This window comes from Lycium barbarum, chromosome 3 (assembly GCF_019175385.1).
Source record: "Lycium barbarum isolate Lr01 chromosome 3, ASM1917538v2, whole genome shotgun sequence".
NCBI classification, from domain to species: domain Eukaryota; kingdom Viridiplantae; phylum Streptophyta; class Magnoliopsida; order Solanales; family Solanaceae; genus Lycium; species Lycium barbarum.
In genome coordinates, this window is record NC_083339.1 from 104332556 (window position 1) to 104358659 (window position 26104).

The 26104-nt window shown below is 35.7% G+C and overlaps 1 protein-coding gene across 2 annotated transcripts; it reads right to left on the bottom strand.

Annotated features, from left to right (window-relative positions):
- Positions 1-14597: 14597 nt before the first annotated feature.
- On the bottom strand, positions 14598-25079 carry LOC132631682 (probable isoaspartyl peptidase/L-asparaginase 3). Of its 2 annotated transcripts, XM_060347356.1 has the most exons (7): positions 24916-25079; positions 24229-24400; positions 22221-22285; positions 21737-22120; positions 21593-21651; positions 16038-16142; positions 14598-15021 (listed from the first exon to the last, which is right to left on the bottom strand). In XM_060347356.1, the coding sequence occupies exons 1-7, from the start codon at positions 24970-24972 to the stop codon at positions 14799-14801; spliced, it is 1065 nt and encodes a 354-aa protein (XP_060203339.1). In that variant the 5' UTR covers positions 24973-25079; the 3' UTR covers positions 14598-14798. The 2 variants fall into 2 exon arrangements, with proteins under 2 accessions (XP_060203339.1, XP_060203340.1); XM_060347357.1 differs by lacking the exon at positions 24916-25079 and having other exon boundaries at positions 21737-22130; positions 24229-24303.
- Between the last annotated feature and the right edge of the window lie 1025 nt (positions 25080-26104).

Genomic DNA, 26104 nt, shown 5'->3' on the forward strand with positions numbered 1-26104 from the left:
CCGTGTAATTTCCTTCTTCTACCGGGACCATCGCTCTTTGATTCCCCTCGATGTGTGTGCGGTCCGCATACCCGAGGTTCAACTCTCTCCATGTTTTGGCTGGGATATACTTCACCCCTCCCATCGTTGGAAACTCCAGCCTTCTTAGGGGGCTGAAATTACAACGTTTGTGTCTTGAATCCAGGGTTTCCCCAATACGACTTTGAAATCCATGCTCCTGACTAATACTCGAAACATTACCTTCCCTTCGCTCCCTCCGGTGACCACCGTCAATTTCACGACTCCGTTACAAAACAACCTGATGACTTTGTCACCGAAAAATTCAATCTCTTCTATTTCAACCAGCTACTGAATGACTCCCCATTGAATAATGTTAATCGCGCTCCTCAGAATCACCGCAATTCCTGAAACCACAACATTATATCTTAATGCATTAAACGTCATATCATCAGGGCGAGGGGAAATTTCTCTGGCGCTCATGTCTCCTGTCTAGAACCATTCCCTCTTCTTTTGTTCAAGAGCGAGGGCTATGCTCTCTGGGCATGATGACGCGTCGTACTTTCCGACTCCGGATGGGTCTTTCGAGATTTGGCTTATTCGCTCGATCATTTCCTTTGGTAAATGCATCCATCCGTTCTTTCGCTACCTCGACCTTCTTGGTTTGCGGGATCGTAAGGATCTTATCCGCGTTCTGATTCGACGCAGGCGTCCATGCCCTTGAGTGCTTGGACATGGTAGTCATGTTCTTTTCCATGCGCTGAATTCTCTCCTCCTGCACCTTGAATGTGGCCATCAATATTTCACTGGTCAAGGATCCTGTCTTTTGAGCGAGTTTTTGCCCGTCAGGTTGAGATCGTACTTGACCCTTTCCTCCTAACGAGTGTTGGCGCGATTGTTCTGCTTCGTCATCGTTTGGTACACCTTTGCTTCGCTTCTCACTAGGCTGCCTGCGCGGTGTCCCATCCCTGCTGCTCCCCTGACCTTCAATGGATTCCTCCTCGTGCTTGGATATTCGCACCTCTACCAAGTTCTTCATATCTCTCACCAACATCTGTGCGTCCTCGGGTCCCTGTATAATGCTCGAACTACCGCTAGACATGTCTTTTCTACGTATATTGATTTCGCTAGAGTTTCTTGTAAGGAGAATTTCTGCTGCGAATCAGGACAACTCCACAACTGTCTATCCCCACAGACGGGGCCAAACTGTTTTTCGGTGAAAACGGATAATCAGTTAGAGATTTGTAATTTATGTCTTTAAAGACAAGTAGGTCGTATCCAATCCCGGAAACTCTCATTTTTGGGGTCAATGTTTCAGATTATCAAAGCTATATCGAAAGAACCGAGCTTAATAAATAAGAAAATAATGCAAGACAAACAGATATCTTAAGATCAAATGATAAGCCCGGATCTCTATTGCTCAGGAATGAGAGATAGGTTATAAGAGTGGAAGTGAAAGTGTCCTTAGCTTACATAATAAGCTATCTATATAGATATCAAAACGAGACTTTTCAACCCCAACGTTCAATTGATGTGACCCTACTGTGCTTTCACGTGCTTCCCTGACTCGGTGCTCTGATTGAGACCTGCTGATGTGACCCCGGGTGGTAGGAGTGAATGCCAGCTGTGGAAGCCCTCCCGGCCTCCTGACTACGGAAAATAGCTTGAGCATGGATTTCGCCCAATACACCGGCAGATTTTTCATAGCAACTTCATGAAGGAATGCCTTATTTATATAGTTAGAAAGATGACTATTCTAATAGCCATCTTGTTTCATGAACAGACATTTCCATAACTTCAAATTTTAAATAAAATATGAAAATACCAAGACTTTTAATATACATAAAGTCTTCAAACTCTTTTTGCCTTTTATTTTGGGACAATCCACTTCATATATATTACAAACTATCTAACAATCTCCCACTAGTTTGTAATATTTCTTATAATATCATACCAGAGAGTATCTTATAATAGATTTGAACTTTCCATTAGTGTAAATACTTTAAGGTTTTGACGAAGTTATTGGTATCATTAAATATTTGAACCACAACTCCATGTGTCAAAACTGAAAATATCAGACACATAATATTATTTAGCAGCTTAGAAAACTCAGTATTTGCTTTAGCACGTTTATGGCCATGTGCTCATCCTGATTTCATGAGTACTTACAAGACCAACCCTTTAAGTCTTTCTTTTAAGTGGCTTCAATATTCAATAGGTGAAAGTAGCTACTATGTCCCTGTTACTACAAACATTTACTAATTTCATTAAGAATAAATTCAACCTCTTCTCGTAACAGTTTGCACTATGGAGTTTGTCACTATGCCCCTGTTATTTCAGGCATTTAACAATTCCTTACTCCTCACATAACAGTATGCAGTAGATCAGAATCAAGGCTCTAAAATAGGAGACTCATGCTTTAACAACACAAAGTAACTTGCTATTACCCATTGAACTTGTATTGCTAGAGTGTAATATACTAACTCAAAGATGGGTTCCCATTACTTGTGTTTAATTTAAGGATTTTAGCCTTATTCCCTCATCATTGATTTATATTGTATTTTTTCTAACTAAATCTTGCAAGATCATAAATTATTTTCATGACAGATTGAAAAGATATCTTTTACATAGGCATGTTGCAGACACATATGCCTAAACTTTTCATTGCATATCCAATTATTGACTAATTTGTTTGTAGCTTCATTGCATATATAAATAGCTTAGAATGGTTGCATCAGTTGTGGCCACAACATTTTAATATCACAGTTCTCAATCATTCCGCTTCTTTTCAAGCATCTTCATGCTGCACATTTTTATTCCATTATGGAATACAAATTTATTCTGATGCTCAAATTATAGCACCTTCATTATATTACAACTTCAACTTTAATGAATTTTATCATTATCATATGTTGGTTCAGTACTACTTATAGACCAATGCACTTTTACACCCGCTTATGAACGTTCAACTATATACAAAAAAAAAAAGTTATGTTTCAACAGATACATCTTTTCATGAAAAGTCACAACTTTTATGAAAGAACATAACAATATAGGTAGGCGTATAGCTTAACCATCAAATGGTAGATTCATCAACTAATCATCACCAAAATGTCAAGTTGTAAATTTACTACCACATCAAGGATATATTTTGCGGGAGTTGAAAAAATAATTTTATATCTGAAACTTCTTCAAATATTATTGTTTATCATTTATAAGCCAAGATCCCCTACCTTAAATCCAAATAATACTAAATACTTGAAATCTTATTATGAAAGTCAGAACCTCTCAAGTGACATCTTTACACGAGAGAACATAACATTTCAAGTGACACTCTTTCACAATGAACACAACATTTCTAAAACGACACATAATCAACGATCAGGTTAGTAATTTAATTAACCAGTCGTTACCAAAACCGAACAAATTATGAATATATTAATTAACTACTCTATCAATATTTGCTAATGATTTATGTGGGGGTTTTAACAAAATCTCGAGTTATTAGACATAAGTCCAGTTTTGGTGTTTAGTCATAAGTCCAAACCCCAATCTTCAAGTGTCCTTTTCGTTACTTATGTGGACATATAATTAATATTAGTAAATCATCACATTTGTGCTATAAATTTTTTTTTTTTTTTTTAACAAAAGACTATTTTTCCAATGGACTTCCAACTAATCCTTTGTATTCTTTCCATAACTCAAACAATGCAACGATCTAAATTTAGTAAATTATTTTGTTGCCAAGTTTATAGCGTTCAGATACTATAACACATGAGCATCTAATCAGAAGACTCTTTAATGAACACAAAATGATCTAGTAATAAAATTATTATTTCTCTGAATTTCAATTATTCTAACAACTTTCAAGTATAGGTATTATCCATCAAAACAAAGAAATTCATAAATATCATCCCGCAATTTGACAGTAAAATTCACATGATCTTTATGCAACATAGTTATGCCATGATAATTTTCTTAATTTGGCGCGGAATAACAAATTTATAATAAGCATATCAAACATGTTATTCCTAAACTTATTTAAAATGCATTTCATGATCATCACAAGCAGGGGCTTCTCAAAGATATTAGAGGCCTAAGGCGAAACTCTAATGCGAGGCCTAAACTTAACTAAAGCATATATATATATATATATATTCATTAAATGATTTTTCTTAGTTATACAAAGTATGATTAAGCTTAGGATTTGACAATTATAAAAAATGAAAATTAGATTTTATGCATCTTTTTTGCATATAATAGTAAAATATTATTTAAATTTCATTGTTGTTATAGGTGTATATATAACAACCATTCGCTATGGCAGCCAAAAATTTTTGGACCCAACATGTTGTTATAGAGAGGTCTGACTGTATAGGAAAAAGTTGGCTCAAAAAGTAGTACGTTTTTTCAAAGTTGCAAATAAATAATACATAATAAATATAGAGAAAGGGACACAAATGGCCGCTGGGCCATAAATAATCTCACGCGCTGGCCCATCTATTCCCAAATCCAAAAATTAGCCCATAAACTATTTCCATCCGCTAACCAAAATCTGTAGGAAGTCTTTTGTGGCGACTAAAGGTCGCCACAAAAGATTTAAAAAGTCACCACCAAAAGCCCAGGTGCTTTAAAAAAAAAAAGACTTTGTGTGACGACTAAAAGTCGCCACTAAAGGGCTGCTACAGAAAAATCAGGCTTTTTAGTGGCAATTAAAAAAGTCGTCACTAAAGGTTAAACATCCCAAAACATGTATAATATGTGTATATTCAGTATGAAATATCCCAAAAAACTCTGAGGCGATTTTTGTATATAATATGTATCATTTGTGTATAAAAATATGTTTACCTATCTCTAATGTATAGACACTGTATAAAATATGAATCACTAAGCTATGTATCATTTTTATATATAATATGTATCATTTATGTCTATAATGTGTATTATAGAATAGAAAATTGTATCGTTTTTGTATATAATATGTATCATTTTTGTATAGAAAGTGTATATATAATTTCAACATGTGTATATAAACTGTATCAGTCTTGTATAGAAAGTGTATCATACGTATAAAAAATGTATCATAGAAACCATATCATTGTGGTATATAATATGTATCACTATTGTATAGGTAAAAAGAATATCATATCATTATTGTATAATACATGTATAATAAATGTATAATTAATGTATAATTTATGTATAATAAATGTATGATTAATTCCAGCATATGTATATAAACTGTATCATTCTTGTATATAAAGTATATAATTAATTCCAGCATATGTATATAAATTGCATCATTCGTGTATATAAAGTGTATAATTAATTCCAGCATATGTATATAAATTGCATCATTCGTGTATATAAAGTGTATAATTAATTCCAGCATATGTATATAAACAAACTGTATCATTCTTGTATATAAAGTGTATATATAATTCCAACATATTTATATGAAAATGTATCATTCTTGTCTATACTTACTAAATATACACATATTATACATATTTTGGGATATGTTTTACTAAATATACACATATTATACATGTTTTGGGATATTTAACCTTTAGTAGCGACTTTTTCAATTGCCACTAAAAAGCCTGATTTTTTTGTAGCAGCCCTTTAGTGGTGACGTTTATGTGGCGACTTAGTCTCCACAAAAAGTTTTTTGTTTTTTGGAAAGCGCCTGGGCTGTTGGGCCGGCCAGCCTTGGCATTATTTTGGGCCAGCCGACCATTTTTTGACATTAATTTGGGCCGACCGGACTCCTGGTGGAATTAAGCCCAAATAGTAGTCAAATGTGAGATTAGTTTGGCTAAGTGAACACTCTTTTCCCATAAATATATACCTAGGAAGAAGTGGGGCCCCCAAATTATGGGGGTCTAAGGCAATGGCCTTATTGTTCTAATGCTCTAGGCGCCTCTGATCACGAGTCTCATCTACCCTAATATTTATGAAAATAAATTTCACAAAAACATCAAGGATAGAAATTTAAAATCAATAAATAGAGTTAAGAAAGTAGAATCTGTTATAAATATTATTATAATATTGTGATGTCTATCTTTAGGAGGGATTTTAGGATTTGTGACTTTGGCACCAAGTCAATTCTCTCCTATAAATAGAGATGTTCTCTTCATTGTATTTCATCCCTCATAAGAAATAAGAACTGCCTTCTCTCTTGTTCTACAAATATTCTTGCTTTAGTTTATTGTTCTATAACACGTTATCAGCACGAGACTCTACCGTCTCAAGAAAATTTTGAAGGCTAAGGTACTATTTTTATTCTTTCTATTTTATGGCTAACCTTACAAAACTCGAGTTCGTTGCCCTTGATATTTCGGGCAAGAACTACCTATCATGGGTGCTAGATGCTGAAATCCATCTTGATGCTATGGGTCTTGGAGACACCATTAAAGAAAATAATAAAGCATCCAACCAAGAAAATTCCAAGGCTATGATATTCTTGTGTCATCATCTTGATGATGACCTGAAAATTGAATATCTTACTATTAAGGATCCACTCGTTTTATGGAAAAACTTGAAAGAAAGGTATGACCACCTAAAGATGGTCTTCCTCCCAAAAGCACGACACGAATGGATCAATCTAAGGCTACAAGATTTCAAATCAGTTATGAAGTATAACTCTGAGATGTTCAGAATTACTTCTATAATGACACTATGTGGAGAAAAGATTAGTGATTTTGATAAGCTAGAAAAGACGTTCTCCACTTTTCATGCCTCGAATGTGCTCCTGCAGCAGCAATATCGAGAGAAAGGTTTCACAAAGTATTGTGATTTGATTGCTCATCTTCTTGTGGCTGAACAAAGTAATGATTTGCTGATGAAAAATCACGAGAATCGACCTACTGGCGCTGCACCACTCCCCGAAGTGAATGAGGTGTATGCCCACTACTCCAGGCATGGAAAAGGTCGTGGCCCCGGTCGTGGTCATGATAATAGTCGTGGTCGTGATAATAGTCGTGGTCGTGGTCGTGATAATGGTCAAAGAAGAAATTATTTTCCTGGTATTAATCACTCTTCAAAGAAAAATCACCACCAAAAGGGGAAAAGGAAGGATGATAGGCATGAAGTGTCAGAAGCACGTGGCTCAAAAAACAAATGCTATCGATGTGGTGGAAGTGGACACTGGGCACGTACCTGTCGTACGGAGAAGCACTTGGTTGAGCTTTATCAGGCATCAATTAAAAGAAAAGAGAAAAATCCCGAAGCTAATTTTATCTCTGAAAATCAAATTGACATCACACACTTGGATGTAGCAGATTTCTTTGAGCACCCTGAAGGAAAGATGGATCACTTGATTGGTGATGGTTCTGTGGTTAGAGATGATTGAGTTTATTTAATTTTTGCTAGTCGTAGTAGTTGATGAATAAAAGACCATGTAACAGTAGTTATTTACATGAGTACTATTGTTAATTAGTCTAGATTTAGTCAGTTTGTTATAGTTAGTTATTAATAAAATTTTAATCTGATTCGTCTTGAGTAAATCATTAATGAAGGTGCAAATTCTATAACCAATTTGGTTAAACATTATAACTGCAACTGCATTGAGTTCTATTATATACATATAACTATTTAATTTCTATTTTCTACTTGATATATATGGAAACGGAAGAATAGAGAAATGGTAACAAAGTGATCGAGTTAGATTACAAATCAACTATGCATTTCACTAAATTTTTAAATATTTATTGTTCTTTCATGCATGAGCTAAATATTAATCTGATCGAATCCACCTGGATTCTTAATTTAAGAGTCGTGTATTATTAAAGTGTCTTTTGGACTGATTGATTTTTCTTTTGTGGAATCAACATATTTCAAGTAGTTATCTCCCATCATCTAATAATTTTTTTTTCATAGAAGAGTTTGTCTTTACACGGATGATTTTAAACAGAGATGTTATTATGATTTGTTGTTATTAGTTTGTTAAGTTTCAGATATCAACATAGGAAAATATTTACTTGATGGTATTGCATTATGACGTCATATAATTATATGTTGTTTTATGTTATTCTTTTCCATTGCTGGTGGTACTAATAATAAATAGGTCACTGTTACACCTATTTTAAGAGTAAACAACAAAGGAAAATAATTTAAGGTATAAAGAAAAGGAAAAGAAAAGAATCTCTTGTGATTCAAGAATGCTGCATATGTAAATTTTATGTATCATATTTGCTTTACAATTGTAAGATTTTATTTTGCCTAATTAAAGGAGATATGAATAAGTACTATATATGGTGTGTGTGTATATATATATATGGTGTGTATGTGTTCCATTGACTCCCATTTATGATTAATTTTCAAGTGTAAGTACGTTGATACAACAGACTGTTGATATATGTATATTTGCACGTTAATTATGATTGCCGCTGTTATCTGCTCCTTGTACATTATTTGGACTATTCTTATTCACATTATAGATGGTTAAGCTTTACAAGCAGGTACTTTGGCACGAGCTACTTTACTAATATTTAGCGTATATTTATTCTACTTGTGTATATGATTTTAGGATATGGATAATTTTGAAAGCAAGTTTGGATTAAAATCCAATTATGAAGACATATGTTTGATTGATTCTGCTACCACACACACGATCTTCAAAGACAAGAAATATTTTTCTCATTTACTTATGGGTAAGGTAAATGTTAATACCATTTCTGGTAGTACTAATTTGATTGAAAGCTCCGGAAGAGCCGCCATAATTTTGCCTAAGGGAACAAAACTCATTATAAAGGATGCCATGTTCTCTCCTAAGTCCAAAAGGAACTTATTAAGTTTTAAAGATATCCGTCAAAATGGATACCATATTAAAACAATGGATGAGATGAATCTTGAATATATTGGTATCACCAAGGATGTCTCTGGCCAGAAAGTTGTTAAAGAAAAGTTCCCTGCTTTGTCTTCTGGCTTATATTGGACAAAAATTGGTGTAATTGAGGCACATTCTGTCGTAAACCAGAAGTTTACGGACTCCAATACGTTTGTACTTTGGCATGATCGATTGGGACACCCTGGATCTATAATGATGAGACGAATTATAGAAAATTCAAATGGACATCCATTAAAGAACCTGAATATTCTTTTAAACAATGAATTTTCTTGCCCTTCTTGTTATCGAGGCAAGTTAATTATTAGGCCATCACCTACAAAGGTTGAGTTTGAATCTCCTGAATTTTTGGAACGTATACATGGGGATATTTGTGGACCAATTCACCCCCTAGTGGGTCATTTAGATATTTTATGGTCCTAATAGATGCTTCTTCTAGATGGTCTCATGTGTGCCTACTGTCATCTCGCAACCTGGCGTTTGCGAAATTATTGGCACAAATAATTCGATTACGGGCACAATTTCCTGATAATCCGATAAAGTCTATTCGCCTTGATAATGCTGCAGAGTTTTCATCCCAAACATTTAAAGATTATTGTTTATCAATTGGGATAAGAGTTGAACATCCTGTAGCTCATGTTCACACTCAAAATGGCCTTGCAAAGTCATTAATTAAACGTCTGCAATTGATTGCAAGACCATTACTCATGAAAACGAGGTTGCCCACGACTGTTTCGGGTCACGCTATTTTGCATGCAGCAACACTTGTTCGTCTCAGACCAATAAACTATCATAAATTTTCTCCGTTGAAATTGGTTTTGGGTCAAGAACCTAATATATCCCATCTAAGAATTTTTGGATGTGCCGTATATGTGCCTGTAGCACCACCACATCGCACCAAGATGGGTCCCCAAAGAAGATTAGGAATATATGTTGGGTTTGAATCGCTGTCCATTATTTGCTACCTTGAACCATTAATCGGAGATTTGTTCACTGCTCAATTTGCAGATTGTCAATTTGATGAGACAATTTTCCCAAAATTAGGGGGAGAGAATAATGAAATAAAAAGGGAAATTTTGTGGAATAATTCATCATTGTCTCATCGTGATCCACATGCTTCTATTTGTGAGCAAGAGGTTCAAAAGATTATTCACTTGCAGAAAATAGCAAATCAAATGCCAGACGCATTTACAGATTTGAAAAGGATTACCAAATCACATATCCCTGCCGAGAATGTCCCAATTCGGATTGATGTTCCTGTAGGACCATCTACTAGTGTCATAGCAAATGAGTCTAAAGCACGCCAGAAGCGTGGTAGACCATTGGGTTCTAAGGATTGAAATCCTAGAAAAAGAAAAACAAGTGGTCAAGATGACACTACGAAAGAACCTCATAAAGAAATTCAAGATTTGAACAATAGTGATATTCTTGAAGAAATCAATGAGCCTGAGACTCAAGAAAATGAGGAAATATCAATTAATCCAATTAATGTTGGGACTAATTTGAATCGATTGGAAATAAATGTGGATTATGTCTTTGCCTATAATGTTGCAACAAGAATTATGCAAGATAGTGAGGATCTTGAACCCCAATATGTTAAAGAATGCCAAGAAAGATGTGATTGGCCAAAGTGGCAAGAGGCAATTCAATCAGAGTTAAACTTGCTTACCAAACGGGAAGTTTTTGGACCTGTAGTCCAAACACCTAATGGCATTAAACCTGTTGGTTATAAATGGGTTTTTGAGAAAAATGAGATACAAAGATATAAGGCACGCCTTGTTGCACAAGGATTTTCACAAAGGCCTGGTGTTGATTATGAAGAGACATACTCCCCTGTTATGGATGCAATAATGTTACGTTATCTCATTAGTTTCGTTGTCCATGAGAGACTTGAGATGCATTTGATGGATGTGGTTACAGCCTATCTATATGGATCACTTGAAAATGAAATATACATGAAAATCCCTGAAGGATTTAAGATGCCTAAAGCATGTAGTTCAAAGTCTCGGGAAAGGTATCCAATCAGATTACAAAGATCATTGAATGGTTTGAAGCAATCCGGGCGCATGTGGTATAACCGCCTTAGTGAATATTTGTTGAAGGAAGGCTATATAAATGATGCAATTTGCCCATGTGTTTTTATAAAGAAAGTAATATCGGAGTTTGTTGTACTTGCTGTATATGTTGACGACATAAACCTTATTGGAACTCCTGCAGAGCTCAAAAAGGCAATTGATTATTTAAAGAAGGAATTTGAGATGAAAGATCTTGGAAAGACAAAATTATGCCTTGGTTTGCAAATTGAACATTTGACAAATGGCATTTTTGTCCATCAATCTGCCTATACAGAGAAAGTGTTGAAACGATTTTATATGGATGAAGCACATCCATTAAGTACTCCGATGGTTGTTTGATCACTTGATGCGAATAAAGATCCGTTCCGACCTCAAGAAAAGAATGAGGAAATTCTTGGTCCTGAAGTACCATATCTTAGCGCAATTGGTGCACTAATGTATCTTGCCAATACCACAAGGCCTGACATAGCATTTTCAACTAATGTGTTAGCAAGATATAGTTGTGCTCCTACAAGGAGACACTGGAACGGAATTAAACACATATTGCGATATCTAAAGGGGACTATCGATTTGGGCTTATTTTATTCTAGCAATTGCAGTCCCGATCTTGTTGGTTATGCCGATGCAGGGTATTTATCTGATCCACACAAAGCTAGATCTCAAACAGGCTATGTATATATTTGTGGGAGTGTTGCCATATCTTGGCGATCTACAAAGCAGTTTATCGTGGCTACCTCATCAAATCATGCTGAGATAATAGCTATTCATGAAGCGAGCCGTGAAGTTGTGTGGCTGAGGTCAATGATACATCTCATTCGAGAAAAGTGTGGTTTGAAATGTGATAAAATACCCACAATCTTATATGAAGATAATGCAGCATGCATTGCCCAATTGAAGGGAGGATTCATAAAAGGAGATAGGACAAAGCACATTTCACCAAAGTTGTTCTTCACACATGAGCTCCAAAAGAATGGTGATATCAACGTGCAACAGATTCGTTCAAGTGATAATATGGCTGATTTGTTCACCAAGTCTCTACCAACCGCAACTTTCGAGAAGATGGTGCACAAGATTGGAATGCGAAGACTCAAATATTTGGACTGAAGTTCTCTTCAGGGGGAGTTAATACATGTTGTACTCTTTTTTCCATACAAGATTTTTTCCCACTGAGTTTTTCTTGTAAGGTTTTTAATGAGGCAACCAAAATGTATATTATTAGAAATATGTACTCTTTTTCCTTCACTAGAATTTTTCCCACTGAATTTTTTCTAGTAAGGTTTTAATGAGGCATATTATTTATCGAAATAGACATCAAGGGGGAGTGTTATAAATATTATTATAATATTGTGATGTCTATCTTTAGGAGGAATTTTAGAATTTGTGACTTTGGCGCCAAGTCAATTCTCTCCTATAAATAGAGATGTTCTCTTCATTGTATTTCATCCCTCGTAAGAAATAAGAATTCTCTTCTCTCTTGTTCTACAAATATTCTTGCTTTAGTTTATTGTTCTATAACAACTTTTTTTTTTTTTTTTTGGTAATTTTTTCTTGGTCTATGGCTTCGACGATGTCTTTGTCCACTCTAGCGACTTCCTTCAGAGTCGTAAACTTTATTACAGTTTGCCGTACTTTGCGAATTTGATGTTCAATGTTTTGCACAGATGGAAGCCGTATGAGTTATGCAATTAATTGTCTATCTTCTCAAACACATGTTGTGAAGAGTTAGCTTTTGGAGAAAACCAAAACCACATCCTTTGGTTCAGAAAGCCAAAACCACTGGAAATTAAAATTTATAAAATTTATTAAAGTTCAGACCATCCTTTGGTTCAGATCCTCTTCCTGATGCGGCACCTTTCGTGATTGTTTCTTCCTTTGCCACCGATCAAACTTGAAAAGCAGTACATGTGACAAAGTGAAGAGACTTCATATTTCTTATAATGGCATGTTCCAAAGTGACAAATTGGTCATCCAATTGAGATCCAGTTTCCTTAGATAACCACCACAACGCAAATGTTCTTCATTGTTTTTGGAGTGCAAGTTCAGGGATGCAACGCATGAGGCTGGCGTGGAAGTGAGGCTCGGTACCCAGATCATTCAACAAAAAAGAAGTTTTAAGTATCTTGGGCTATTATCCAAGAAAATGGAAAGACTGATGACGAGGTCACATATCGTATTGGGGCAGGATGGATGAAATGGAGGCTCGCATCCAGAGTCTTGTGTGACAAGAAGGTGCCACCAAAACTTAAAGGCAAGTTCTATACAGTGGTGGTTAGACTAACGATGTTGTATGGGGCGGAGTGTTCGCCAGTGAAGAACTTTCACGTTCAGAAGATTAAAGTTGCAGAAATGAGGATGTTGCAATGGATGTGTGACATACTAGGAGAGATAGGATTAGAAATGAAGTTATCCGGGATAAGGTGGTAGTAGCCCCGGTGTATGATAAGATGCAGGAAGCGAGGTTGAGATAGTTCGGATATGCGTAGAGGAGAGATACGGATGCCTTAGTGCGGAGGTGTGAGAGGTTAACTATGGATGATTTCAGGAGAGGTACAGGTAAGCCGAAGAAGTATTGAGGAGAGGTGATTACTAGCTTAACGAGGCATGAACTTACATAGGAAGCTATGGAGGACACATATTAGGATAGAAGAGTAGTAGGTAGTTGAGCGTTGTCCTACTTATTCGTTCATACTAGAAGTCATAGTATTACTCTTATAGTTTCTTGTACTTCGATTTTTGCTACTTTCTCTGGTACTTCAATTATTGTATTAATTTGTGGTAGTTACTGTCCTTTTTTCATAGTGCTTTATCATGCTTTATAGTATTTTGCCATGACTCTTTATACTGTTTTGAGTTGCTTGTTCTTGTGTCAAGGATCTACCGGAAACAACCTCTCTATCTTCCAAGCTAGGGATAAGTCTGCGTACACTACCCTCCACAAACCTCACTTTGTGGGATTATACTGGGTATGTTGTTGCTGCTAATTTCTCAGTGAATTTTTCCCACTCGCAATACTTCTAACTTTTTTTTTAGGTGAAATACATGTCAAACACAACTTTAACTTTTAAATTGTAACATCAATTTCGGAAACTCATTTTTTTTCTTCAAATTTCAACCAAATCTGTGTCCAAATACCTACTTAAACTTTTATGCACAACTCAGCTTTCATATTTCCTTGATAGAACTAACCAATCTTGAAATAAATCCATGTCAAGTCAGCAAAATCCTTACACTTAAATATTAAACTCATTAAGAACTGACCGTCAATTAGGTTCCTTAGTCCACAAAACAGGAAGAAGAAAAGACGGTCTGGTAAACTAAGCTCTCATAATTTACAAGATCCTGGAAATTAAGTCTACTGTATGCATATAAACTTGCAGTTTTTCTTTGACAAAAATGTTGCCAAGAAAAATTCATTCTTAGCTGGTTCTTAAGCCCATTTCAAGTAGCTGGGTAAAATCATCACCGAGTATAATATCAGGAAATTACACACAATGATCTTGAACTTTTGACCCTACTTGCCTATGGACAAACCTTCAAGGTCAAAAGGCAAAACTTGTTGACCTTGAAGTTTTGCCCACGAGGCAAGTGAAATCAAAAGTCAAGAGCACCCACCTCTAAGGCCATTCTTGTAAATCACCCGTATAGTATTGCTTTGGAGATGTCTCAGCCAAGCAATATTAGAAGCTTAACTGGGTTGTCATTACACGCACTTCAGATTTGAATTTATCGTACCAATAGACATTTTATGGTTTGATAGTAAGTCCTTAAATAACCATAACATGGAAGAATATCATCTCTTCTACAATATCCACAAGAGAATACAAATGGCGGCTTCATGGAAGAGCAAGAACTAAAATAGAAACGGTATTCTAAAGGGATCACTGGGGGTGAACGGTAAAGACCTCAACGTCATTCATCCCAGGGTTTCTGACAGAGTACTGAAAAGTCCAACCATGGCATGCACCTGCATGATTTCCACTTTTGTTGACTGCAAATAGAGCCCCAATGAAGTTTGGATACTTCCTTGCAATTCGCGATATAGCATCTTTTGCAGCAAGTTTGGGTTCCATTCCTAATCTCATACTCTCCACAGCCTGATAACTGGAATCAGCCAAACAACACCGAAAAATGTTTATCTCCATTCAAATTATGTTGGCCTCTAAAATATTGGACATGAGCTTAAAAACATGTATTGATCCAGCTAGAAACTTCTTAAATCCCCTATGAAGTGTAAGGGAGAAAAACATATCCAAGCAATCAGGGGAATGAACCTAAAGCTTTATCTAGTGTTTGTGATCCCAGCAAGAGAATCTGGAGAGAAAGCGAAATCAACTATAACCTAGGTATACTGACTACTCCCTCCGTCCCAAAATAAGTGTCGCTTTAGCTCATTTCACGCCCAATAAGAAAAAACAATAAATACAAGGTATAGTTTACTAAGTTACCCCTATTTATTAGACGTTTCTTGAGAATTGAGCATTATTAAAAAGAAGTATAGTTCTTTAATATAAGGGTATAGTTGGAAACAATTACTATTTTTTGTCTTGAATTCCTAGAGCGACACTTAATTTAGGACAATTTTTTTTTGCTAAAGCGATAACTTTTTTTGGGACGGAGGGAGTATTAATTTAGACGCTTATAGCACAAATTTGCTATTCCTATCTTTTAGAGGATGAATACCAGTTGATGCAAAGCTATGAATTATGATAAGCTAGATTTTTTTCAAGGGGCTTTAGCTTCTTACTGCCAAGATAACTGTTCAGGAATCAAACCAGACCTTTAAAATGCTTGTTTCTCACATATACAAGCTTTTGTACAAGTCATATGACAATTTTCCGCTAATCATCATACGTTAATTACATAACATTCACAGGAATACCACCTGCGGGTGTGTGAAAGACCGAGGAGCTAGGCTTCGCCATTTATTCTCATGCTGCATATTTATGCAAAAACCCCAACCTTTAAACCCTTCCTGCGGACTTTACCTGGTCAGATATTCTAAATATTCTCTGCATCTTATTTACCTATTTAATTAGAAACTAAAGTTACTAGTTTCTAAACAAAACTCTGCTGTAAATGTTGGCACGAAAAAATCAGAGGAAGTTCTTGCGAAGTACCATGGAAGGAAGCGCATCATAATATCACCATCCCCAGTTGCTCCACAAGCACCAACTTCAGCATCTGCATATGCTGAAGACCCTGCTATAGGTCCATCACCAACCCTACGATTGCATTTAAAAGGAAACTGTTAAAGATAGAAAACCGAAAGAAAAATAACGAAACCAGTTTGATAAAATGTTGTGGTTGAATGACCATGTAATGGTTTATTTTGTTTTCTGAGGAAAAGGGTAAATAAAGTAATGGCTTTATTCTGTTAGAGAAGTAAATTTCTACTGCAGAGCCAAGTACACTCAAACGCAAAATCCACCAATCAAATATTAAGGCAAGTTAACATTCTACAAATTGATATAAGGAAATCAGAAAATTATTCAGAAAATCTAATCCAAGTATAAAGTAAAATGATCCCTCCTTTTCTAATTAAATCTCCACCTCCTTCACTTGATACAAAAACACCGTCTACTTCCCTTCAATGAGATTAAAGGTCCATCATATATAGGAACCATGTAGAATTTCAAGAAGAAGAGAAAGTATTCTTTGTATTTCTTGATAATTTACATCCCATGACAATGGGTATTTATACAATAATTCCTATAACTAAATAAAGAAAGAGAATATTACATAATCAAAGAGAATATTACACAATCATTACATAATCAATCTATATCAATTACTCCTATAATTATGCTAGGAAATCCATATCAATCAACACTCCCCCTCAAGTTGGGGCAAACATGTCACACATGCCCAACTTGCAAACTAGTGTATGGAAAGTCCGTTTGGTGAGGCCTTTGGTAAACACATCAGCTAGCTGCTTTCCTGATGACACATGGAACAAACTCAAGACACCATCCGTAACTTTTTCTTTGATGAAGTGTCGATCAATGTCAACATGCTTTGTTCGGTCATGCTGAACTGGATTATGAGCTATACTGATTGCAGCTTTGTTGTCACAATACAAGGAAATCTTTCCCTTTTCAGACAATCTCAATTCCTCTAATAGCTTTCGTAACCATAAAATTTCACAAACACCCTGAGCCATAGCTCTATATTCTGCTTCCGCACTTGATCTAGCAACAACACTTTGCTTCTTGCTTCTCTAAGTGACCAGGTTTCCTCCTATGAGTGTACAGTAATCGGATGTAGATCTTCGGTCATCTAGAGATCCTGCCCAATCCGCATCTGTAAAGGCTTCTATTTTGAGGTGACCATGTCTGGAGAAAAGTAGACCTTTCCCTGGCGCAGACTTCCGATACTGCAAAATGTGAAAGACAGCTTCCATATGAGGATCTCGAGGATCATGCATGAACTGACTCACCAGGTTGACTGAATAAGATATATCTGGTCTAGTGTGAGAGAGATAAATGAGTCTTCCAACCAGTCTCTGATATCTCTCCTTATCAACTGACTTTCCAACTCCACTTTGTAGTTTGTGATTGCTTTCCATGGGTGATTCTGCTGGCTTGCAACCTGTCATACCAGTTTCTTTCAAGAGGTCCAGAATATACTTTCTTTGGGAAATAAAGATTCCTCTATTTGATCTAGCAACCTCGATACCCAAGAAGTATTGCAATTTTCCAACATCCTTAATCTCAAATTCTTGAGCCAACAACTTCTTCAATCGGGTCATTTCCTCCTTGTCATCTCCTGTCATTACTATGTCATCAACATAAACTATGAGAAGAGTGAGTTTACCCTTTTGATGTCTTATGAAAAGAGTGTGATCAGCATTGCTTTGTTGGTAACCGAAAGAGATCATTGCTTTGCAGAATCTGTCAAACCAAGCTCTGGGAGACTGCTTTAGTCCATACAAGGCTTTCTTCAGTCTGCATACCTTTCCTTGACTTTGTTTATTACCAAAACCAGGAGGAATCTCCATATACACTTCTTCTTCTAAGTCTCCATGAAGAAATGCATTCTTCACATCAAACTGCTGTAAGTCCCAATCAAGATTAGCTGCACAAGACAAAAGAATTCTAATGGTGTTCATTTTTGCAACAGGGGCAAATGTCTCTTGATAATCCACACCATAGGTCTGAGTAAATCCCTTAGCCACCCATCTCGCTTTGAATCTTTCAATCGAACCATCAGCTTTATGTTTCACAGTGAAGACCCATTTACAACCAACTAGTTTTTGTCTGGAGGTGGTGTGACAAGTTCTCAAGTCTCATTCTTTGACAAGGCCTTCATTTCTTCAAGCATAGCTTGCTTCCATTTGGAATCTGCAAAAGCTTCCCTCCAATTTTGGGGAATAGACACAGAAGAAATAGACAAGGCAAAAGCTCTATAGGAGGGAGACAAAGAATTATAAGAGACAAAGTTAGATAAGGGGTGTTTGGTGCAAGATCTGACTCCTTTCCTGTGAGCAATAGGCAAATCTAACTCATTAGGAACTATAGATGACTCACCAGATGAAGAAGGTTCGGCTTCGGTAGATTGCATGATAGCTTCTTCTGCTCTATTCCTCCTTGAGTAAGTTATCAAATCAGGCCTATCCAAACGACCAACAGTCTCCCCCTGAATTCTTTCTCCAATTCCATTTTCTCTTGTTTCAACAATGAAATTAGGAAAAACCATCTCTTCTTCCTTATAATTCTCCCCGTGAAGAGGTGATGGTGTAATACTGAAATAAGACTCAGATTCTTGAAAGGTAACATCCATGCTGACGAAGGTTCTTCGGGAAGGAGGGTGATAACATTTGTACCCTTTCTGTGTTGGAGAATACCCAATAAAGACACACTTAAGAGCTCTAGGATCAAGTTTTCCGGAGTTCCTAGTGTGAACAAAGCAAACATATCCAAATATCTTGGGAGGAACAGTATAGTCATTTCTACCCTTTAAAGCTTCCAAAGGACTCTGAAAGTTGAGAGTTTTAAGTGGCATTCTATTGATGAGGTAGGCTGCTACTAGAATGGCATCCCCCAGTAAGGTTTTGGCAGATTCATGGTAAACAAAAGGGATCTTGCTACTTCTAACAAATGTCTATTTTTCCTTTCAGCAACCCCATTTTGTGCACTAGTATAAAGACAACTAGTTTGGTGGATTATCCCAAAAGACTCCAAGTAAGCTCCAAAAGTTTTATTCATGTATTCTGTACCATTGTCAGTTCGAAAGATCTTTATCTTAGCCTCAAATTGAGTACATATCATCTTATGAAATGATTAAAAACATGTGAAAACTTCACTTTTGGCTTTCAACAGATATACCCATGTTATTCTAGTGCAACAATCAATAAAAGTAACAAACCATCGACTACCAGACAAATAAGGTGTTTCAGTAGGGCCCCATACATCAGAATGAATGGTCGAAAAAGGAATTGTGCTTTTATTGTCACTCAGAGGATAAGAGGTTTTTTGTGTGCTTGGCATATTCACAAGCATCACAAGACAAAGATTCAAACTCAGTTCTGGAAAATAAACTAGGATATAACCTTTTTAAAGCAAAAAAAGAAGGGTGTCCCAACTGTTTATGCCACTGCATTATTTCTTGGTTGACATCCTTATTTGTTCCTAAATAAGCCTGACCAGAATCTCGAGCTCCATTGATCAAATATAAGCCATCATACAATCTACCACTGCCAATCTTCTTCCCTGTTTGAAGGTCCTTAAAAACACAATGATCATGAAAGAATTTTACACTACAGTTTAGTGCTTTTGTGATAGCGCTAACAGATAATAGATTAACAGGAAAGTCAGGAACATGAAGAATGGATGATAAGGTAATATTAGGGGTATAAAGGAGTGAACCTGTTCCAGAGATAGGGGTTAGGGAGCCATTGGCTATTCGGACATAATCCCCTTTGGGACTAGGAGAGTAATTTTGAAGGCCTTTAGAAGAGCCTGTCATGTGTCTATTCGCACCAGAATCAATAATCCAGGAATTAAGCTGAGCATTAAAGGCAATACTTGACTGCACATAATTGAAACTAGCAACACTTGAAGAATCAAGTTTGTTCAAAAGACGACGAAGTTGTTGAACTTCATCCGGAGACAAAGTCTCTCCAGAAGTAGCGTCTCTAAACGTCTCCACATTTTCTGCAATATTAGACTGACCAGCACTGATTTGTGAAAGAGAACTATTATCTGCTCCCTTTGTATCTCTCATAGTTTGAATAGTCATAGATCTAACTAATTTAGATGTGTTCCAAGAAAGAAATATCTCACAGACAGATGCCGTGGGTAAACAACGTCGAAAAAAGAAAAAAAATCTGAACCTGAAAAGTCGCCGGAAAACACGCCGTAAAAATCTGAAACAGTGGCTGCAGGTGCAAAATATTGCCGGAAAATAAAACTGCAGATCTCTAAAAACATTAGATCTCGCCGGAAAAAATGGCAGCCACGCCGGAACCTTAATTTCCGGTGATCGGAAAAAATCAAAAACTGGTAGGGCTGACTCGGAATGTTCCAGTAACTCCAACGGAAGAAAAAAATTTCTGAAAAACTGACCGGAAAGAGCCCGTGTTGCGGACAGCCACCAAGAGAGAAAACTCGACCTCTTTGAGAAAAAAAAGGAACCCTAGTGCTGCGAGGGAGATAACTCACCTCTAAAGGGCAGCAATGGCTCTGATACCATGTAGAATTTCAAGAAGAAGAGAAAGTATTCTTTGTATTTCTTGATAATTTACATTCCATGACAATGGGTATTTATACAATAATTCCTATAACTAAATAAAGAAAGAGAATATTACATAATCAAAGAGAATATTACACAATCATTACATAATCAATCTATATCAATTACTCCTATAATTATGCTAGGAAATCCATATCAATTAACAAACCACTTTTAGTCTTCTCAACTTAAACTTTCTCAATCTATTTTATGAAACGGTCTGTCAACCATAAATAGCGGAAAGGGAAAAAAGGATGAAAGAAGCAAAAAGAGGAGAAAAGTCAAACATTGATATTCAACTTCGGACAAAAGAGATAGCTATCATGAATCTATATTTTTGCGAATTAGTTAGAATATGTCGCGCATTACCAAAGTTCTGAATATACAAACACATACTGACATGAATTGAGAAGTCGATAACGCGTAAGTGTTTAATCTTTTGATACTGCAGTGACAACCTCTAAAAGATTACTTTTTACTTTCCATCCAAAATAGATACATCAAGCAGTAAATTTTCATTACAAATTTTCAATTTTTTTCCTTTTTCACAAGCAATTTTTATTGAAATGTTGATGAATTGTTTCACCTTATTTGGACGCCCCTGAATAAAGGGCATGTCCCTCCACAACTACCTGATAAAAGAAGAGGAGGGGGGGATGCTTTCCCTCCCACAACATCACGTAAGTTGTCTTTTCTTCTACCCTTTAAGACGAGCATTGTCCCTTTAGGGAAAGGGACAGTAAGCTAGATAACCTCATTTCCAGCTTTCTTGATATAAATAGCAGGTTCGCAAAGTACTTTGTTTTACTGAAGCAAAAATAGAAGTGTATGGTGTAAGCACAACAGCTCTAAAAAGGTCACTGAAGTTTTTCTTTGGGCTTCATGGTAAAACGTTGAAAAATCACACAATTTTCTCATAGCATAAGCAAGTAAAGATGATCACCTTCCTGGAATCTTGAATGTGGCTCCATTAGTTGATGTACCAACAGCAATCCGTCCAAGCTAAAAAGGAAAGTAATAAACAGTTCTTGGTGAAAAAAGCTAACAAGCTACCAAAATTAGGAAGGCTGACACATCAACAACTTACTTGGTCAATGACAGCCATGGATATTGTATCATGGCTATGTAAACCTACATTAACTGATCCAAATTCATTAGGCATGAAATCATTCACCATCAGGCATCTTCTTGTTGAAGGACCATTTGGATGGTATGGACCACAATTATCCCTAGGGATAACATTTTTTCGAAAATTAGGTTGGCAATAATTTTCTTTCCATTTTGTCCACTTCTCTATTGACTCAACTGAGCTTAGGTTTATAGGCCCTGGAAGGCCCATTGAAATGGCAAAAGCTGAGGCTTGATCCCCAACAAGCATTGTATGTTTAGTATACTCCAGCACTAACTTCGCAGCTTTAATGCCCTCTGGCACATACCTCATAGCAGCAACAGCGCCCACCTCCATTGTTTCCTATGCATGTCTTAGCAAGTCCAAAATAAATTTCAAATTATGTTTGCCTTCAGCACAGTGACCATGAAGCAACATACAAGAATAAACAGAAAAATATTACCCCATCCATGACCATGGCATCAATTGTAGTTTCTCCATTCTCATCTGGACTTCCACCAGGCCCAACTGACATGAAGATAATATTTTATTTTTTTTGAGAATGGTAATGTTAAACATGAAGATAATATTTATGAACTGCTAATGTAATACAAATATCATATTGTATAGACCATCAGCTAGATGCTCAACTTCATCAACTCTTACCTTACCAACTGGCTGACTTTTCTGTCACCAACATTCTTCTTTAGCATGTACTAATTTCCCATATCTGAATTTTTTGTGTGACTTCTAAAGGTATATAATTTTAATTTTGACATCAGACAGTCGATGGACTTAGGAGTGACTTGTCAATCGCTCAACCCTCTTACAATGAAATAGTTCAAATAAAATATGGTAGATGTAGCGATATGATTGGAAGTCCAGAGAATTACTAAGCATAATATGCTTAATGTCCATGTTAGTGTTGAAAGTCAAGAGGCTATTTTAGTGATAATGCCATAATTTGGAATTCCAAAAAATTGGAAAAATTTCTTTTTTCATGTAACTCAAAATCCTATATAAGAAATCCTTCTTGTATCCTGCAACCCAACTAATTCAGAAAGAGTTTTTCCCCTCATTTCTCATGGTATTGGTCTCTACGATCTTGGTAGAGACTTTCTGTTGTTTCTACTTTCGGCAGCCAACCTTACACTTACCTACCTGGCTAAAAGTTTTCTTTTTATAATTTCACTATTCTTGCTTCTTTCTGGTGTCTGTTTTGGCAGTACGGTTTCTCTTTCTAATGATCATTCTGGTCACATTGTGCCTTCCTGGGCGACCCATTTGGTGGTAGCGTTCATCTTTTTTATATTGCACTCAAGTTAGTTCAGGACTTTGTGTTGAGGGGACTGTAAAGTCAAGAGAAGTATTAAGGGAATCAATAAAAAAATTGTGCAGAAACTTAATGATTATTTTACATAATTTAGAATCCCAAGAATTAGAAAGTTTTCCTTATTTCATGTAGCTCGAAACTCCTGTGGTATAGACATTTTTGACAAGGAACTTCTGTTGTGTACTTGTGTAGACATTGCATAGATCTTCGTCGGATGTTGTACTCATTTGGGGATTTCAATGACTTTTCTAGTTAGCTGCTATTTCAATATTTAGTATGGGGGTGGTATTGGTACCTCCACTAAGAAGACTTCAACATTGGAAGTCAAGCTGAGGAATATTCTTAGATAGTATCAGTTCAAGGACTGAGTGAACACTACAATTATTGCCATCAAAATGCAACGAATAAAACACCACTTTAGTTGCAGAAGTTCAGCCACTTCATGAATGACCAAGAGCACTTTTTTGTTTGGTTTTAAGTCGACTCTGCTAGAGGCATATACTCCCTCCATCCCAAAAAGATTGGCACTTTTCGTTTTTTGAGAGTCAAACGAGTTGTTCTTTGACCGTAATTTTTTCATATGTCTTTTAAATATTTTAAATTATTAATTATGGTAACTTATAGTACTTTTTACGTAGTTTCCAAATATGTAAATTTTATTTCGAAAAAATTGAAGATTCTATATTCACGGTCAAAATTAAAAAGTTTGACTCTCGAAAAGCGAAAAGTGTCAATCTTTTTGGAACAGAGGGATTACTAATTACTTGACATAGATGGCATGTTCAATTCACCTATTGAAAATTTTAAAAATATTATACCAACTCAAATATCATAGATCTTTTTATCAATGTTTTTAAAAAACGAAAAAGGTAAAAGCGAGCGGAATCATAGGCTTTAAGCAAGACATGAAAACCAAAAAGTGACGCGCAGAATTTCCAAAAGTAAATTACAAAAATTATCTAGACTACATCCATTTTGTACTTATAACATCAAAAATGCATTTGACTTGTTTAATTCAACATCCAATTCACTATAGTGATATATTAATAAACTCCGGATCACAAATTTTACTTTCCTATTTCAATTAATCAGTCATGAAATAAGAGAAATATTAGTAGAAATGAGAGTTGCTGTATACCTGTACCATCACATCTTAGTTTCTCACAAGCAGAACAACCTTCCACGACTGCATCTACTGCAGACAAACCACCCTCAACGGCCTTCCACGCAGCTCTAACTGCTTCTAAAAAAGGCCACGTGCTTACAACTACTGGATATTGCAAGGAGCCTCCAACTTCATTCACCACTGCCTATTCTCATATAACATATTTATAAACCATACAAGTTACTTGGAAGCAATGACTTGATAACAAAATATCCGAAAACAAAAAACAAGCACGTAAGAATAAAGCAAAAAAATAACACAAACGGGGACCGGATTGATGATAAAATAATTCTGGATCGATTGATAATGAAGAAATAGAACTCGTGGTTCAATTTTCCTCTCGTTGGCAAGAGCTCGAGATTACATTACAACAATATAAAAGGGCAGCCCGGTGGACAAAGCATGGGTGTTGGGAAGGGCCGCACCTCAAGGGGCGTGAGTCAATATGTTGGACTTAAAATCAGCGCAACTGAATTAACATAAATGGGTTAACTAATAATTTTAATTTGTTCCCGAAACTAAGCTACTACAGACCCTCAATAAGAATGTCTCATATACAGAGGTAATTGAAGAGAAATGATGTTGGGCAGTGAAATAATAATAAAGTGCCTAACTTGCAGAAATAGGACAGTCCTAAGAATCAACGTGGGAATAGCGTACCATGGAGAAGAAGACTATTGTGAAGAGGAAGAGATGAAGGTGCTTCTTCATGCTCATCGCCTGCTCTCAATATTCAATTTTACGCTGCAATTGTTCTATTATTACACTCATAAATAAGGATATCCCAAAGAGCTCACAATTTTAACTATACTCCCTCCTCCTCAAATTATTGGTCGTTGCAAATAATTGCCTCCTTTGTTATTTTAGAAGCTTGAGACACAATTAATTATTTTATTTTTAATAAAATATTATTATTAATGAAAATAACATATAAATAAATATTTTAATGAAAGAAATTGTAATTTAGGCATAAATAAATATAAAGTTTGTCAAATACCTTCCTAATTATTATTTTTTAATGGACGCGTAAAATAAAAAAAAACCATAAACAATTTGATAGTGCGAGTACTTTCTTACTTTTCGGTACCATTTTGGGCTTTGACAAAAATCCCAATTTGGCCGAAAATTTCCATTTGGTGTTTTATCCTTTCTAGCAAAGACGAATAAATAACTCATTCAAAGCAACCTTTAACCCACATTATATTATTCTGGCCACAAACAAAGATTTATATTTGATTTTATTTTTCACTGATAAAAGTCATTTCCGTAGTTTTGCCATTTTACTACTATTAAGAAGCACCGGTTGGTGCTCCTTTTTTCGTCGTCCGTTGTGAACCCCCTAAAAAAAAATAAAAAATTGAGTTCCATATTAAACAGGCTCATAAAAAAAATTGTGGGCCCTATATATATTAAACAATAATTAATATTTAAAAAAATTGTGGGCCCCATATTAAACACCATCCAATATTAAAAAAAAAAAGTGGAACCCACCACATCCAAACTCACGAAAAAAAAAAGTGAATCTCATATTAACAAAATCAAGCAATATTGAAAAAAAAAGTGAATCCCATATTTAAAAAACAAACAATGTTAAAAAAAAAATGCGGGCCCTATATTAAACGTCATACGTATTCGTAGCAAACAGTAATATAATAAATTTTTAAATACGGAGCACAAACTATAATGTTATATTAATCGTGTTTTGAACATAGTATCCCATATTGACAAAATCAAGCAATATATAAAAAAAAAAATGAATCCCATATTAAAAAATAAACAATGTCAAAAAAAAAGTGCAGACTTTGTATTCTTAGCAAACACTAATATAATAAAGTTTTAGATACGGAGC